The sequence below is a fragment of the Somniosus microcephalus genome, chromosome 8, assembly GCF_052327205.1.
Source record: "Somniosus microcephalus isolate GS21.2 chromosome 8, FLI_Smic_1.0, whole genome shotgun sequence".
NCBI classification, from domain to species: domain Eukaryota; kingdom Metazoa; phylum Chordata; class Chondrichthyes; order Squaliformes; family Somniosidae; genus Somniosus; species Somniosus microcephalus.
Window position 1 is genome coordinate 211,690,915 of NC_140994.1, and position 16,825 is coordinate 211,707,739.

Here is a 16,825-nt window from a genome sequence, read left to right on the forward strand (position 1 = left end):
AGGACAGCGCAGGAAGTTTTAATCCTGCCTGCCCACTTGGTTGATATTAGTCAAGGGCACATTACCGCAAATGCCTATGGGACCTGTGCCCAGGGGCCCCAGCCAAATATGAAGCCCTCGCCTGTGGGAAGCAGCAGACTCCAGCTAGAAGCCCCTCAGTCCCTAATCCTTCTCATCTTTCTACTATCTTCCCAGCTGCAGCAGCAGCCCAAGCGTGGGGGTCAAGAACCTTTTAAAAACAAGAGCCATTGAGTAGGGAGGAGTGCAGCCCGAAACCTTGTGCCAATACACCTGCCAAAGCCTCTCTCCCTACCACTTTCTCCATTAGTCATCATTAGTGTAGTGTCCGTGTGTAGATAAAGACACTGAAGACAGGAGTTGGTTCATAGGTATTTACTAAGCAAGTCTGGGGGGGGGGTTCTAAAGGATATACACAATACACAGGCTTATATAGCCCAAGTGGCAATTACCGGCATTACGCACACCTGGGGCTCTTAAAGGCACATACACCACAATTGCACTTAAAGGCACATACACCACAATTCCTCCCCTTCTAGTTAACTAGTACATCATATTTTAAGTAATTATTAATTACATGTTATATGCAAAATAATATACATTGCTGTATTAATTAATTATAAGTTAGTCTCTCAGGAGGCTTCCTGACTCGGTCCGGATAACGCCTCGGGGGTGTAGTAGTTTCTGGTGGTGTAGTAGGTTCTTCTGGCAAGGCTGATTCGGCTTGAAGGCCAGTGTCGGGTTCACCGGGTTCCAGTATCACCGGATCGGAGGTAGATATGGGTATCTCTACTTCATCGTTAGATGTATAGCGTGGTGGTGTAGGTTGTCCCTTTTCAGATGACTTGATGATTTGGTCAGCATGGCGCCTTATTATGCTTTCTCCGATGTCCACGGTATACATCAGTGGTCCTAGTCATGTGCAGATAGTCCCAGGCTGCCATTTCTCGGTACGGTAGTCCCGGGCCAAAACCGGTTGGCCTATCTGGAAGGCCCTAGTTGGCCTTTCATTCATGCCCTGAAACTGCCGGTTCTCCACGTCCCTTCGGATGTTGGGCTTGACCAAATCCAGCCGGCATCTTAGGTTTCTATTGTAGAACATCATGGCGGGAGTTTGGTTTGTAACCATATGTGTTGCATTCCTATATGCAAATAAGAAGTTATCCACCTTGTGCTGAAGTTTTATGTCTTCATTACCCATGGCCTTGATAGCCTTCTTAAAGGTCTGGACAAACCTTTCAGCCAATCCATTGGTGGCGGGATGGTATGGGGCGGACGTGTAGTGCTTTACCCCATTGTTCTTTAAGAACTTTCTGAATTCTTCGGACACAAATTGCAGTCCATTATCAGAACATATCTGTTCCGGCAGCCCATTCCTGGCAAATATGGTCCTTAATACTGTGATGGTTTTTTCCGTGGTGGTGGAGGACATCTTTATTACCTCCGGCCACTTGGAGTGTGCATCAACTGCGATTAAGAACATTGAGTCCATAAATGGACCAGCAAAGTCGATGTGCACCCTTTGCCAGGGAGATGAGGGCCACTCCCATGGATGTAGAGGGGCCTGTGGCGGAGCATTTTGGACCTTCTGGCATCCTAGGCAGCTCTTGGTCATGTCTTCGATGTCTCCATCGATACCTGGCCACCATACAAACGCCCTAGCTAGGTTCTTCATTTTCACTCCACCCAGATGCCCCTCGTGAAGCTCCTTTAGCACTTTATCCTGGAGTTTGGGTGGAATCACCACTCTGGATCCACACATCAAGGTTCCTCGGCACACTGACAGCTGTTCTCTTCTTTGTGAGAATGCTGGCAACAGTGGTTCGCCATGTGCTGGCCATCCCTTAATTGTTAAATCGTAGACCCGTGAGAGAGTAGGGTCATTTCTGGTCTCCCTTTCAATGGCAGAATTTGTCACCGGTAGACATTCCACTATGGTAGAGTGGAATATCTCTACTGGGTCTACTGTAGGTGCCTCTTCTATCGTTGGCAACGGCAGGCGCGATAAACCGTCAGCATTCCCATGCTGTTTTGACCCTTTGTATTCAATGTTGTATTGGTGTGCCCCTAGAAAGTCTTTGTGCCGTCATAATGGGGACACCTTTCTTAGGGTTGAATATGGAGATGAGGGGTTGATGGTCAGTCAGCAAGGTAAATTTTTGTCCGTGTAGGTAATGGTTGAATTTCTTCACTCCCCATACTAGGCTGAGTGCTTCCCTGTCTATCTGGGAATAGTTACGCTCAGCTGAGTTCAATGAGCGTGACGCAAAAGCTATCGGCCGTTCCGAGCCATCAGGGAATCTATGGGACAATACCGCTCCTATGCCGTAAGGGGATGCATCGCACGCCAGTCTGATTGGTAGTGATGGGTTGTAATGAGCCAAAACTTTCTTGGATGTGATTAAGTCTTTACATTTATGGAAGGCACGTTTACAGTCTTCGTTCCATTTCCAAATCACTCCTGTGTGTAGAAGATCATTAAGAGGGTGTAGAATAATTGATAAGTTCGGTAAAAATTTATGATAGTAATTTATTAATCCCAGGAATGACCTCAATTGTGAAACATTTTCAGGTGCTGGGGCTTTTATAACTGCTTCAATTTTTTCAGGTGACTTATGCAACCCTTCCTTATTAATTATGTGGCCACAATATGATATCTGATTTTGGAAAAATTCGCACTTGGGGCGATTTGCTCGTAGGCCCCGTTCTTTCAGCCTAGTGAGCACCTGCTCCAAATTGGCAAGGTGCTCGTTGTCGTTTTCTCCTGTTATAAGGATGTCGTCTAGGTAACACTGAGTCCCCGGAATCCCTTGCAGGACTTGCTCCATAGCTCTTTGCCAGATAGCTGGAGCTGATGCTACTCCAAAAACCAGTCGATTGTACTGGTACAGGCCTTTGTGTGTGTTTATTGTGAGATACTTTTTAGAGGTCTCCTCAACCTCCATCTGTAGATATGCCTGTGCCAAGTCAATTTTTGTGAAACGTTTTCCTCCGGATAGTGAGGCGAAAATATCTTCTATCCTCGGAAGAGGATACTGTACCGTGTGAAGGACCGGGTTTACAGTCACCTTAAAGTCCCCACAGATGCGAATTTTTCTCTGTTCCTCAGAGTTATTTTTCAATGCTTTTTTCATGACTGGAACGATGGGTGTTGCCCATTCGCTCCAATCTATTTTGGATAATACGCCTGCCTTTTCCAAATTCTCCAGCTCTGCCTCGACTGCCGGACGTATTGCGTATGGCACCGGTCTTGCCTTAAAAAATTTTGGAATTGCTGCATCTTCCACTTTTATTGAGGCGGTGATGCCTTTCAAGGTTCCTAGTTTCTCTTGAAACACTTCTTTGGCGTTGGCCAAGATGTCTTTTAATCGTTCAGTTATAATGTCATCATTGTTTTTTTCCTTACTGGTCACCGTCAGTGCCTGAATGGAGTGCCAGTCTAAACGTATCTTCCTTATCCATTCACGTCCCAACAACGGTGGGCCACCATCTTGTAGAATGTATAAATACAACTTCTGTATTTCTTTGCCGTTGTATACCACAGGCACCTTTATTTTTCCTTTGGGGTATACTTTCTGCCCCGTATATGTTTTTAAGATAATGGATGTGTCTTTTAGAGGTATATGCGAAAATAGCCTCTTGTAATCTCGTCGATTTATTACGGTTAGAGCTGATCCTGTATCTAGCTCCATTTTAACTGGGGACCCTGCTATTATGAGGGTAACCCAAATGGTCTGGTAATCTTCATTGGCAATTACATTATGTAATTTGAGAGAGCTTAGTCTCTTGTTTCCGGAGTCGCTATCGCTCTTCTGGTCTTTGGAGCTACTGTCCGTCATCATTTGTACCTTTCTGTGCTTTTCCTTATTGATTCTTTTCCCGTTAGTGGATTTTTTATTTTCAGATCGGCATACACGTGGAATGTGTCCCATCTTTCCGCATCGCCTGCATGCTTTTTCTTTGAACCAACAATCCCTCTGGTCATGGTTGGATCTGCCGCAGCGATAACATCTCTCGAAACCCCGTGTCATTTCATGGGTGCCGAAGTCCTGTGGCCTTTGCTGTATCTTTGCCGCTCCTATTGCACTGAAAGCCTTGTCCAGTGTTAAATCTTTTCCAGAAGATACCTTTTTTTGTGTTTCTACACTTAGGGGATCGCAGATGAATTTGTCTTGCAGAGAATCTGCCAGTCCTGCCTCGAATTGGCAGTGTAGGGTATCAATAATCTCCTCAAAATTCTTGTCCATCGGTTCGGCTGGAGTGATTAAGTTGCGTAACAGCTTGTATGTTTCTGCGCCCATTAGATCCAGAAGCACTGAAGCTTTTTTTTCATCTTCTATTCCATTTGCGGTGCAAAACACCTCCACTCTTTCTACATATGTGGTCCAATCCTCTATCTTGTTATCAAAAACATCAATATTGCCAAAGTTAGGCTCTGTTTCGTTATCAAAAGCATCAATATTGCCAGACTTAGGCATTTCAAAAAAGATATGGCGCTTCCCGCGCTTTTTTTTTTTCTCTCTGTAGCAACGATATGGCGCTTCCTGCGCTTTTCCGCCGCTGCTACCGATAACAACGCTGTTTTACTGTGGTTTCCGTTTATTCACTGTTGGAGACTCGTTCCCGACGGAGGTCTAAACGCTGACCTGCTTGCCGCGCCGGCCGTCTCCCGAGTGCACCCTCCCAGTCCGTTATTGCTTGCCTCCGATTTCGCTGCCTGTCTCGGCTGTAGAGCCCGCCGCTGGAGCCCCAGCCTGACGCCCAGGAAGGATTAGCGCAGTACCTGCCACCAGCTTGGCCAGCTGGTGAAACCACAGTTTCTATTACTTCCTTGAGTCTTCTGGACGCTGGAGGAATCGATGTCCTTGAGGTGCTGCCGAATTGCAGGTAAGTCCGTTTCCACTTCGTCGCCACTGTAGTGTCCGTGTGTAGATAAAGACACTGAAGACAGGAGTTGGTTCATAGGTATTTACTAAGCAAGTCTGGGGGGGGGGTTCTAAAGGATATACACAATACACAGGCTTATATAGCCCAAGTGGCAATTACCGGCATTACGCACACCTGGGGCTCTTAAAGGCACATACACCACAATTGCACTTAAAGGCACATACACCACAATTAGCATCATCAACACCACCATCATGATGGGAGTGTAAGGGGAGTGGTTTTGGTTTGGGGTTTTTGTCTGGTCAGTCAGCCGTGTGTCTGAGCTGTTCCAGCCCCGTGCGGTTCGAATTGCTTCCCCTTTGGTTCTGACCACCGGACTTATTTCAGTAGCGATGTAGACAAAACGAGACCAGTGGTTTGGTGCAAAGGAAACAAATGTTTTATTGAAATAAAGAATAAATTGCTATATAGTGAAAATAATTATGAATACAGCACACTTTTACCTAACGGGGAGGAGAAAAGATGGACACATCGAGGGAAAATTGACTAAATTTACAATTTAACAAAATTCCCCCTTTAGTTCCACCCCTTATACCTATCTAGGTTGCCTTGTAATGGGCCAGAAAGTTTATGCTCACCAGTCTACGATGTTGAAATGCCTGCTCCGTGCCCTGCAGTCTGCCTTGGATTTTTCACCGCCCGAAGTAGAGATACCCCAGTAATTCAAAAGTAACTGCGGGTATTCCACTTCTTTGGGCGGGCTGTGACGTTCCTCTTGAAGGCAGGGCACCGGAGGCAAGGCGGTAGAGAGAGAGAGAATGGCTTCCTGAGGGGCTACCTTTATACCCCATTGGGAGCCCTTATCTTCGTGCCCAAATCTGGACGTATCTGGGTTACACAAAAGGGACCAATCTGTCTCCATTGACCGTAATGGGTTTGAATGCATTTCCCATTCATTTAACTGGTTTGTGAATGGAGCTGTCCCAGTTTGAAAAATGTCCCGCTGGTTTCTTGCGTGCTCGGTAAACAGTACTTGAGTGCTCGTGTAAACAATCCTTTGTTCTGTGGTTACAGCCTAACCACAACTAGATTTACAGCAATCACTTAAGCCCTTGAGTCAACACTGCTGAGGGCTTGTGCAAACAGAGTCCTTTGTTCCATGTTGAAACTTCCTAACCGCAGTTGATTGACAGCTTTAAGTATCTTGCGTCAGCCAGTACTGGGAGATCCTGCTTTTATATTCATACAGGCTGTCTTTCTCTTTTGCCACGAGGCTGGCTACAGCCATCTTTAATGTCCTGGGTTTTTTAAGTACATTCCAACCAGGTTTTCTTTAATCAAATAATCTTCGGGGGCTGCCGAAATTTTGTGAACCTTACAGGAGAGAGGGAAGGAAGGCTGAAGTTGCCAGAGATAATACTTGCTACCTGACAATACATGTTACATTGTACGGAAGCATCTGAGAATTGATACAAAGAGGCTGGCAGCCTGGGGACTAGAAACATGAAAAGCTTGCCTGGGCTGTGGGAGCTACCTCGTTGGGACCAACGGAGATTGTTTTGATGAATCAGAGTGGCGGTGGGTTAATTTCTGCAATTAACGCGCATTTAAAGAAAATGGATTTCCAAAAAAAGTAATGCGTTAATTGCAGAAGTTAATTTTGATTAAATGACAGTCTTAGTAATAATTAACCCACAAGAACTGAGGTTTGTTTGCAGGATCCCTTGAAATACCTTCCTTGTATTTGCAGATTTATCCCAGAGATTCAGGCTCAAGTTCTTAAGGATATGAAAGATAATCCACTCTTGATTAGAAAACGTAAAAACATCAGCAAAGAAATCACAGAATATGAAAAGACACTGTTAACAGTAAAACAAAGTGCGAAAAAGCATGGAAAGGTGAGAATATTTGTGTTCTGTTATGAGTTTATAATTATAAGACCATTGTTTGGGTAAACATTTATTGTCAATATTTTAAAAAACACTGCCCTTTCATTGCCGGGACATGGGTTAGAATCAAACCCGGATTGATGGGGGACATCCTCCTCTCTCTCTACTGGCTGTAAGGACCCTACTTGAAATGATATTGGACAGCCTCCTCTCAGTTTCTGGTCAATGTGAATCTATAATACAAAGTTGCTCCTAATTCCTGTTAATGGAATTAAACCATCAATCACACTCAGAAGAGTGCACAAGGATGGTTGGTTTGGCAAATGTAAGTGTCGCAGTGGTGCTTGGGAGAGAAAACCTTTTGAGTTAACAGGTAACAGCAGTAACACAAACTAGTTTTGCATCAAAAAATAAACTGAGTGGGGAGGGGAATTAGATAGGAAAGTGGGAGTAGACATTATGGAAACATTCTGCTGTGGTAATTTTTTTTAACCATGATTCTTGGGAATCTGCCACCCATGAAAAACACATTAATGGCCCAGAAATTCGGGACTCCACGGGTGAGTACGCACGGGGTACTCACCCGTAAGCCCAATGGAAGTGCCGGTTTCGTACATGCACTGCGCATGCGTGGGAAACTGGCACTTCCGTGCCCCTTGATATACCTTAAATAGCTACAGAGACTGGTAGTTATAACTCAAACAGTTGGCTTTTAATAGCTTAGAACTGGACAGAACAGAACACACATGTTAGTCTTCTGACCAGCTTCTCAGAAGTGAACTAGGAGGCGGAGCCAGGGGCGAAGTAACAGATCAGGACAATCAATGGCACAGCAGAGTGGTATACAGTACATCAGCATTCCTGGCCAACCAAGAAAACAGCAGGGTTACAATAGATTACAATAGGAAACTATACACAGGTAGAATAAGGTATATACTTATAAGACTTATTTCACCACACCCCTGAAAGAAGGGGTTCAGAGGTGGAACGCGTGCACAGGAGAGGCAGCGCATGCGCATCGAACTTACGTTTCTTTTGCAGGTTTTCCCGGGAGGGTAAGTCTCCAGGAGTTACACTTTTAAAAAGCAGGCACAAGGCCTGCTTTTTACAAGGTAAGTGGTGAATTAATTAAAATTAAAACATTTTTTCCACAGGTTTATTATTTTTAAATACTTTAAAGAAAGGTAAGTTTATTTTTAGCCCTGTTAGAAAATGTAATTAATTTTTTCAAAAATTTTAATTATTGTTTAAAATAGTTATTTCATGTAATTTATAGTTTATTTTAAAAATGTGATTAAAAAAAAAATTATTTGAAGATTTAGTGATGTTTTGGGGCTTATAGTATTTATAGGTTTGACAGGTCAAACTTATGAATGAAGCATTCCCTGCTACCATTGGTTCTCCATGGCCCCCGTGATCCCAGGGGACGCATCGAACTAATTGCGCCCCTGGGATATGCAAGCACTGCGCGCCGGCAGTTGGAGAAGGCCCAGGATCGGAATCCCACGTGGGCTCACAGCTCAACGGCCGGCACGGTAGGTAAGTGCAGGTCAGGGGCTTGCACCCGTGGGAAGCCCCCGACCCGAATTTCTGGGCCATTATCATGCTTAAGGGTCGCCAAACCAAGCCACCAAGAAGTCTCCTCAAGTTGGGTTTCTGTTTGCCTGATATGGATTGCACATTTTCTGTCCATAGGGTTGTATTCCACTTACCTTTGTCCAAAGAACTTAACTGCAGTTTAGCACGAGCTTAGAAATCCCCAAGTGTAGATAGGGGTCCTACTGAAATGTATCCAGCTAAATCCACAAAGCTTAGCAGCACAGAGCACTGGTTAGCTTCCTGCTGCTTATTCAGCTTGGACTACTCTACCCTTTAGGGCATTGACTTGCGTGGATGTTGGGAGCAAAGTGGGAAGAATCGAAGTCCCCAGTGACAGATCTACACCTCCTGATCCATTTAATGAGCCAGCCAGGTGTACTGCAGACCTGCCTGACTCAGGAATTTGTTTAGTAAGTCTGGTGGGAGGGGTAACTCAGTTCCAATCCTCTGCTGTGATAATTCCACAAACACGGATATACAGTCCACCCTGGTTAGTCCAGAACTCTGTTATCTAAATGTCCATTGGGGAATGGTTTGGAGAAATGAATTTTGGATTCTGTTAACTAGATACCTCATATTCCAACCCCAATGATTAAATCCGGGAACAAATCAGTTGTGGCAACTGCTTGTTTTCTTGATAGACCAACAGCGCTCAGTGCTTATAATAAAATTAAATTGCCTCAGATATTTTATAATATTGAAGGAATAGGGTCACATTTGTATGTGTAATAGCAGATTGACATTTATACAAATAAATATTACAACTTTAACACTGGCATCTATCCGCCAATGTGGAAAACTGTCCAGGTATGTCCTGTTCACAAAAAGCAGGACAAATCCAATCCAGCCAATTACCGCCCCCTCAGTCTACTCAAAATCATCAGCAAAGTGATGGAAGGTGTCGTCGACAGTGCTATCAAGCAGCACTTACTCACCAATAACCTGCTCACTGATGCTCAGTTTGGGATCCGCCAGGACCACTCGGCTCTAGACCCCATTACAGCCTTGGTCCAAAAGTGGACAAAAGAGCAGAATCCAGAGGTGAGGTGAGAGTGACTGCCCTTGACATCAAGGCAGCATTTCACTGAGTGTGGCATCAAGGAGCCCTAGTAAAACTGAAGTCAATGGGAATCGGGGGGAAACTCTCCACAGGCTGGAGTCATACCTAGCACAAAGGAAGATGGTTGTGGTGGTTGGAGGTTAATCATCACAGCCCCAGGACATCACTGCAGGAGTTCCGCAGGGCAGTGTCCCAGGCCCAACCATCTTTAGCTGCTTCATCAATGACCTTCCCTCCATCATAAGGTCAGAAATGGGGATGTTTGCTGATGACTGCACAGTGTTCAGTGCCATTCACAACTCCTCAGATAATGAAGCAGTCCATGCCCGCATGCAGCAAGACTTGGACGACATTCAGGCTTGGGCTGAAAAGTGGCAGGTAACATTCGCACCACACAAGTGCCAGGCAATGACTGTCTCCAACAAGCGAGAGTCTAACCACCGCCCCTTGACATTCAACATCATTACCATCGCAGAATCCCCCACCATCAAATATCCTGGGGTCACCATTGACCTGAAACTTAACTGGACCAGCCACATAAATATTGTGGCAACAAGAGCAGGTCAGAGGCTGACTCCTCAAAGCCTTTCCATCATCTACAAGGCACAAGTAAGGAGTGTCATAAATCGCAACTTCTACAAGAAGTAATCCAGGAAGTACTACTGAACGGCCAGCTGAGGGTGCCACCCGAGGAGTATAAATACTCGGGTGTGGGCCCAACTTGGCCAGAGACAATCTGGAAACAGGAAGCTAGTGACTACTAACTAGACCTCCATGTTTTGTTACAAGTCGATTAAAGCCTTGCTTTATGTACAACCAAGTGCGTAGTGAGTCTTTATTACATCAAGGAGTGTGATGGAATACTCTCCACTTGCCTGGATGAGTGCAGCTCCAACAACACTCAAGAAGCTCGATACCATCCAAGACAAAGCAGCCCGCTTGATTGGCACCCAATGCACCACCTTAAACATTCACTCCTTCCACCGCTGGCGTACCGTGGCTGCAGTGTGTACCATCTACAAGACGCACTGTAGCAACTTGCCAAGGCTTTTTCGGCAGCACCTCCCAAACCCGCGACCTCTACCACCTAGAAGGACAAGGGCAGCAGGCACATGGGACCACCTCCAAGTTCCCCTCCAAGTCACACACCATCCTGACTTGGACGTATTTCGCCGATCCTTCATCATCGCTGGGTCAAAATCCTGGAACTCCCTCCCTAACAGCACTATGGGAGTACCTTCACCACACGGACTGCAGCGGTTCAAGAAGGCGGCTCACCACCACCTTCTCAAGGGCAATTAGGGATGGGCAATAAATACTGGCCTTGCCAGTGACGCCCACATCCCATGAACAAATTTAAAAAAAGTGATTATCATTTAAGTCAGAGGATAGTATAAATCCACACTTCCAATGCACAAGTGACTTCAAGAGTATTTAGTACCCAAAAATGCAAGTATATCAAACTTACTGATTCCAATGAGATACATCACTTATTAATTCAACAAATTGACATTTCAGCCAACTGGTTCTACTCAACTAAAGTAGTTTAAAATATAATTTGGATGATGAGCTGTGATAACTACTGGAAGTGATATTTTACTGTGGCTGTAAACTGCAGCATTCAGAGCTAATTATGCATAATATTACCCCACACAGGACAACAATGCAGTTCATCTATTCCAAAAAGAAAATACTGCAGATGCTGGAAATCTGAAATAAAAACAGAAAATGCTGGAGATACTCAGCAGGTCAGGCAGCATCTGTGAAGAGAGAAACAGAGTTAATGTTTCAGGTCGACGACCTTTCGTCAGAACTGGGAAAAAGCAGGAAATGGAACAGATTTTTAAGCAAATGTGTTGGCTGGAAAAGGGGGGAGGGGATGAAAGAACAAAAGGGAAGGTCTGTGCTAGGATAGAAGGCAGGAGAGGTTAAGAGACATTAAGAGATATTCAAGGCAAAAGGTGATGGTAATGGGACAGGTTAAGAAACAAAGGATGGCTCTAGATAAAGTGTAAATTGCGCTGGCAGAATGAAAGACAGCTGCCATGTGGGAGAGAAGAAAAGACACAAACAAAAAGTGTGGATAAAAAATATATATAGGATATATATTTTCCCACATGGCAGCTGTCTTTCGTTCTGCCAGCACAATTCACACTTCATCTAGAGCCATCCTTTGTTTCTTAACCTGTCCCATTACCATCTCCTTTTGCCTTGAATATCTCTTAATGTCTCTTAACCTCTCCTGCCTTCTATCCTATCACAGACCTTCCCTTTTGTTCTTTTATCCCCTCCCCCCTTTCCCAGCCCCTACACTTGCTTAAAAATCTGCTCCATTTCCTGCTTTTTTCCAGTTCTGACGAAAGGTCATCGACCTGAAACGTTAACTCTGTTTCTCGCTTCACAGATGCTGCCTGACCTGCTGAGTATCTCCAGCATTTTCTGTTTTTATTTTAGTTCATCCATTCAATCAGTTCTCTTGTTCACTTACCATTTATAAAGTTAGATAAGGAGGCATAACCTTAAAAACAGAGTAAGGCTATTCAGGAGAGAAGTTAGGAAACACTTCTTCACAGAAAGGGTGGTAGAAGAGTGGAACACTCTCTCACAAAAAGCAGTAGATGCTAGCTCAAGTAATAATTTTAAATCTGAGATCGATAGATTTTTGCTACACAAGGGTATTAAGGGATATGGAGCGAAGGCGGGTGGATGGAGTTAGGATAAATATCATTGAATGGCGGAACAGGCTCGAAGGGCTGAATGGCCTACTCCTGTTCCTACATTCTTCTGCATGGCCAGGACAGGGATCGCACCAGTAGAAATGTTCATAACTGCAAACCAAGGTTAATTTAAGAAACAAATTGAGAAGCTCAATATTTTAATGAATATTTCTCAAATCATAATTTTAGAACAATTGTGGGGTTTGTGGTTTTAATTAAAGAAACAACATGAAGTGTGACCTGTGCTCGGCATCTGCCCACAATAGCACAACTCAGATCAGGGACTTGGCAGCAGAGGCAAAATTGCATTGTGTACTTCGGTGCAGTGGCACCAGGTGTGGTGGATTCATCGTGACACACGAGAATGTACACCCTCTTGATGTGAGCCTTAAATCAATAATCATAATCGACTGTCAACTGATTTTACCTTTTAGAAAATTTCACTTTAATGTTTTTAACTCCAGAGTGACTTTTGCAGCATTTAATTAAAAAATATCTAAATACTGGCCAATATTTTTTTAAAAACTGATGTGTTCTGTTGGGTTTGTTGGTGTATTTGAATGATTCTTGGGATCAAAATTAATCCAAGATGCTCCTAAAGGACAGGCATATTTTACACTTCTTAATCATGCAGAATGCAATTTCTTTTCATATAGGATGCAATAAAGGACAAAGAGCCTAAAAGCAGGAAATACAAACGTACTAGCTCAAAAGCAGACACAATAAAGGCAGAACAAGTGGATCATCCGACTGTACGGAAATCTTCTCCAATGCCTCAGGAAGCCACACAGGGAAATCCTTCTGAAAGAACTGAAGTAAAGCATACAGGAACTGAAGGAAAGTATACAGGAGCTGAAGCAAAGCATACAGGAACTGAAGGGAAGTATACAGGAACTGAAGGAAAGCATGCAGGAACTGAAGGGAAGCATACAGGAACTGAAGGGAAGCATACAGGAACTGAAGGGAAGCATACAGGAACTGAAGCAAAGAATACAAGAACTGAAGGAAAGTATAGTAACTGCAATAAAGCAAATCTAGCAGCCACTTCTCTTAAGGATTTGACCAATGTTGGAGAAGCTCAAATTACTACAACAGCTGCCGGCATCCCTCCAATTGGCATGCATACAGGAATGACTACTTACGTATTTCCCAATAAAAATCTCAATATTGACACCAACAATGCTTCAGTGTCAAACTCAAGGTAACTACTCAGGAAATATGTTGCAAAACTCTATAATCATCAGTAATACACCAGTCTATGAATAGACTTCTCTATGAGACTGTGCAGCAGCATTAAAGACCTTCTATACAAGGCTTAGTTGAAATCCCTTGTAGTAGTTAATTTGGCAAGCTTTACCTGTGACCTGCAGTTGGTTAATTTATTGGCTGTTATGGTCATGCTGGTAAGGAGCGGGGTAGAACAAAATTGACACAATCCCCTGTATAATGGTCATTCTTTGACACTGGCCTTGGAGAAGGCTCCAGGTAAGGGAGGAAGTGTGTGAGTGGCACAACTGAGACAATACTAATGGGAAAAAAGTCATCTCCTCACTTTGATATACCGCAATCCTCAGTGCAGCATTCTGTTGCATAATGTCTTATCACTATAACTATATCTAGACAAAGGACAGTTGCTTCCTTGTCTTTCATTTGAAGGCCTATATTGCACAAACATACACTATATTCTCATGCAGGACTAGCTGGAGCAGGCCCTTATTTACTAACTTAATTGCCATTCCACTGTCGTCTAAGTGTAAGCTGAATCCTGATGTAACCCTTTGTTTACTCTGTTAAAGTAACAATCACTGACATATCACACACCCCAGCTCATCATAATGTTGTCTAATATCACTCACAACATGTTGATATAACACATACATTGTCGACAGCTTCCTATCCATTTGAAATACATCAAACTCGCTCTTTGTATAACCTAGCCTACTTATTGTATCAACTTTAAACACTGATTTAAAAAAACTAGAGTTTGAATTTGTGTTTGTTAGGTGAGGAATGTCAGTGTTGGGAAATGGGTCACTTTTCCACTTTGGCACCATGTTAGTTACAGAATTGGTTAGATGCAGAGTAAACCTCCATCTACTCTGCTCCAAAAATGTGCTTTTATTTCAACCACAGAAGAGCAGCCCTACTACATTAATGTCACCTTTCCGTTTCCCACACTTGCTGCTGTTATTGGCCCTCTGACTGAATTTACAAGCTTTGTGCAAAGGGGCCATACCCAGTAGGAGCTGGATCAATACTGCCCCAAATTCTTTTCAACGAGAACCCACACAACTAGGAAAAAACCTTTCAGCTCATAAATCGGGGCAGGATTCAAATCCAAGTCCCAGAGGTGACTGGACGTTACTAATTCACCACGCCACTTGGTTCCCTGGGTACTATGCATAAAGACCATCGTCAGCATGCCCTCACTCCTGTTTGGGTGCACCGGGTCAAAGTCATGTTGCTTTTTTGTTGAGAAAATAAACTTTCAATTTTTTTAGGGCACAAGAAAAGGTGAAGAAAAAAGCAAGCCCTTGTAGCAGCCAAGTGGCAGAAACACTTCCAGCCCCAGTAAGTGATTAGACGAGGTGTACTTGCATCAAGTAGGTGTCGTTTACTTGTTAACACATAAAGAACAATATTGGCCCAGAATTTGCAGTCAGCGACGATGCAAAGGCGTTCGCCGCTGGCCCCGAAGTAAGCTTCCCACAAAGATCTCGCGATCTCAGTGGCGAGAAGTTTGGCTTTTCCGACGCGTAATTGAAATCAACGCAAGTTAATGGGGAATCCCTAACGCGAGTTGCTGTGACGTCAACAAGCTGTCTAAGCAATCAATCAAAATGCAGAATTCTCACAGACAGCGAAGTGAGTAAGCCCCTTTGATTCTAACTTTTAAAAAATGTTAGAGTAAAACAAAGATTGGGGCTCTCATATGGGGAAAAGGCAAAACTGAAATAAAGATGAACAAAATTTTTTTTAAATTAAATTTAAACTTTCATAAAAATGTTAATTTTTATTAAAATTGATAAATTTTGACACTCTGCAAAATTTATCAATTAGCTTCTCAGTGCGATAACCTTTGTTCAGCAGTCAATATGCTGTTAAAACCCTAGTTACGCCTAATCTAAACAGCAGTATTACCACGGAAGAGCCGAAGTTTTCGCCAGTTTCCATGATGTCAGAGATTACACTGATTGCCGACTCTGGAGGCTGGGGAGGAGGGGGTGTGGGGGGGGGTGGTGGGTGGTCCACAGCGCAGCCTGTGAAGGAGCAGTGAATGACAGACTGCAACTTCAGGATTTCCGCATTAGGCTGTGCATGCGCTAAATCCTGAAGTTACGGTCAGTATCAAAGGTGAAATGATGGCAAACACTGCCAGTTCGCCATCATCAGGACCGCAAGTTCCGGGCCAATTAGAAAGTTAAAATATATTTCCTCCGTTTGCTAATTTGATGAAAACGTTTTTGAAATGGAGCAGTATTCCCACTTTACACTCATGTCTGCTTTTATTTTGCTAAAATTAGCAAACAGAGGAAAATCACAAGTGACAATGACTCAAAATGAAATATGTGGAATCATATAAACTACTGTGCCTTTTCCCCCTCGTTGTATATAATTAGCAATATCATATTTGTAGTTTTTTTTCTACACTAGTTAAGAGTTAATTTTCTGCCAATCTTTGAATCATTCCCCATTAAGATGTTGGGCAGGCAACTTGTCTCCAAACTTTACTGATGCTACCCTTGGTTTGGCCCACTCAAGGCATGTGATAGCAAGTAGGGGTGTCTAGACAGGGTCTATTCTCCTGCACTGTGAGGTTGCACCTCTACTTAATATTTCAATTTGATTGCAAGATCAAGATCAAGAACTGGACATGAAGGAATTTTTGGGTGTCTTATATTACTGTAGCACAGTGTATTGGGGTATTAACACAGTCTGCCACAACACCAGATTTGATGTCTTTTTATTTCCCCCTCAATTTAAATGATTTTTCTTTTTGTTCTCCTTAAGATTCCTCTCCCCCGCCAAATGTATCATCACCAGAGGCCAGGCAAACAAGCTGTTCCTGGGCCTCTGCTGTTGTTCAGAAACTTATCCCAAACTTAGCTTTTTGATTTGGGTATATTAGATAACTCTTTCTGACATTCTACTTCTTTAAAAGTAATTTATGAAATTTCTGGAATAGTGAGTAATATATTTATAAGTAAAAATTGTTTAATTGACATTGACAACAAAAATCACTTTATACTTAATGCAAGGGGAGGAGCCCAAATCTGGCAGCACGGTTATGCATTGTGCCTTGGACTGGATAACCTAGGTTGGAGACTCAGATTTTCACACCGAGGCTTCCCCGAGGATAGAAATTTGAGTTGTTAGAGTAAGCACATTCATCACTTTCCTCGTGGACATCCAGACATAGCGCGATGAGGCCCTAGGGTTTGCACTGATTGCAGGACTCCCCTACATAATGGGCACCATATACTGTGCCCATATTACCCTGCAGGCACCTTCATACAACACAGTCCCTTTCATCAATCACAAAGAGTTCCATTTTAATACTCTGCAACTGGTGTGTGATGAACAGCAGAACATTATGCAGGCCTATATCCACTTTCCTAGCAGCTGCCATGGTTGATTGCAGAGTGCACTAAAAA

The 16,825-nt window shown here is 43.5% G+C and overlaps 1 protein-coding gene across 5 annotated transcripts in view; it reads left to right on the forward strand.

Moving 5' to 3' along the window:
* LOC147114087 (cyclin-dependent kinase-like 3) overlaps positions 1-16,825 on the forward strand; it is a 170,872-nt gene that overhangs the window by 82,850 nt on the left and 71,197 nt on the right. For 3 of the 5 annotated variants that reach the window (XM_085995679.1, XM_085995675.1, XM_085995676.1), the window contains exons 8-10: positions 6,656-6,803; positions 12,827-13,371; positions 14,672-14,741. In XM_085995679.1, coding sequence (XP_085851805.1) covers positions 6,656-6,803; positions 12,827-13,371; positions 14,672-14,741 — 763 coding nt within the window. The remainder of the gene's footprint in view (positions 1-6,655; positions 6,804-12,826; positions 13,372-14,671; positions 14,742-16,825) is intronic. The other 2 variants (XM_085995677.1, XM_085995678.1) reach the window with 1 other exon arrangement.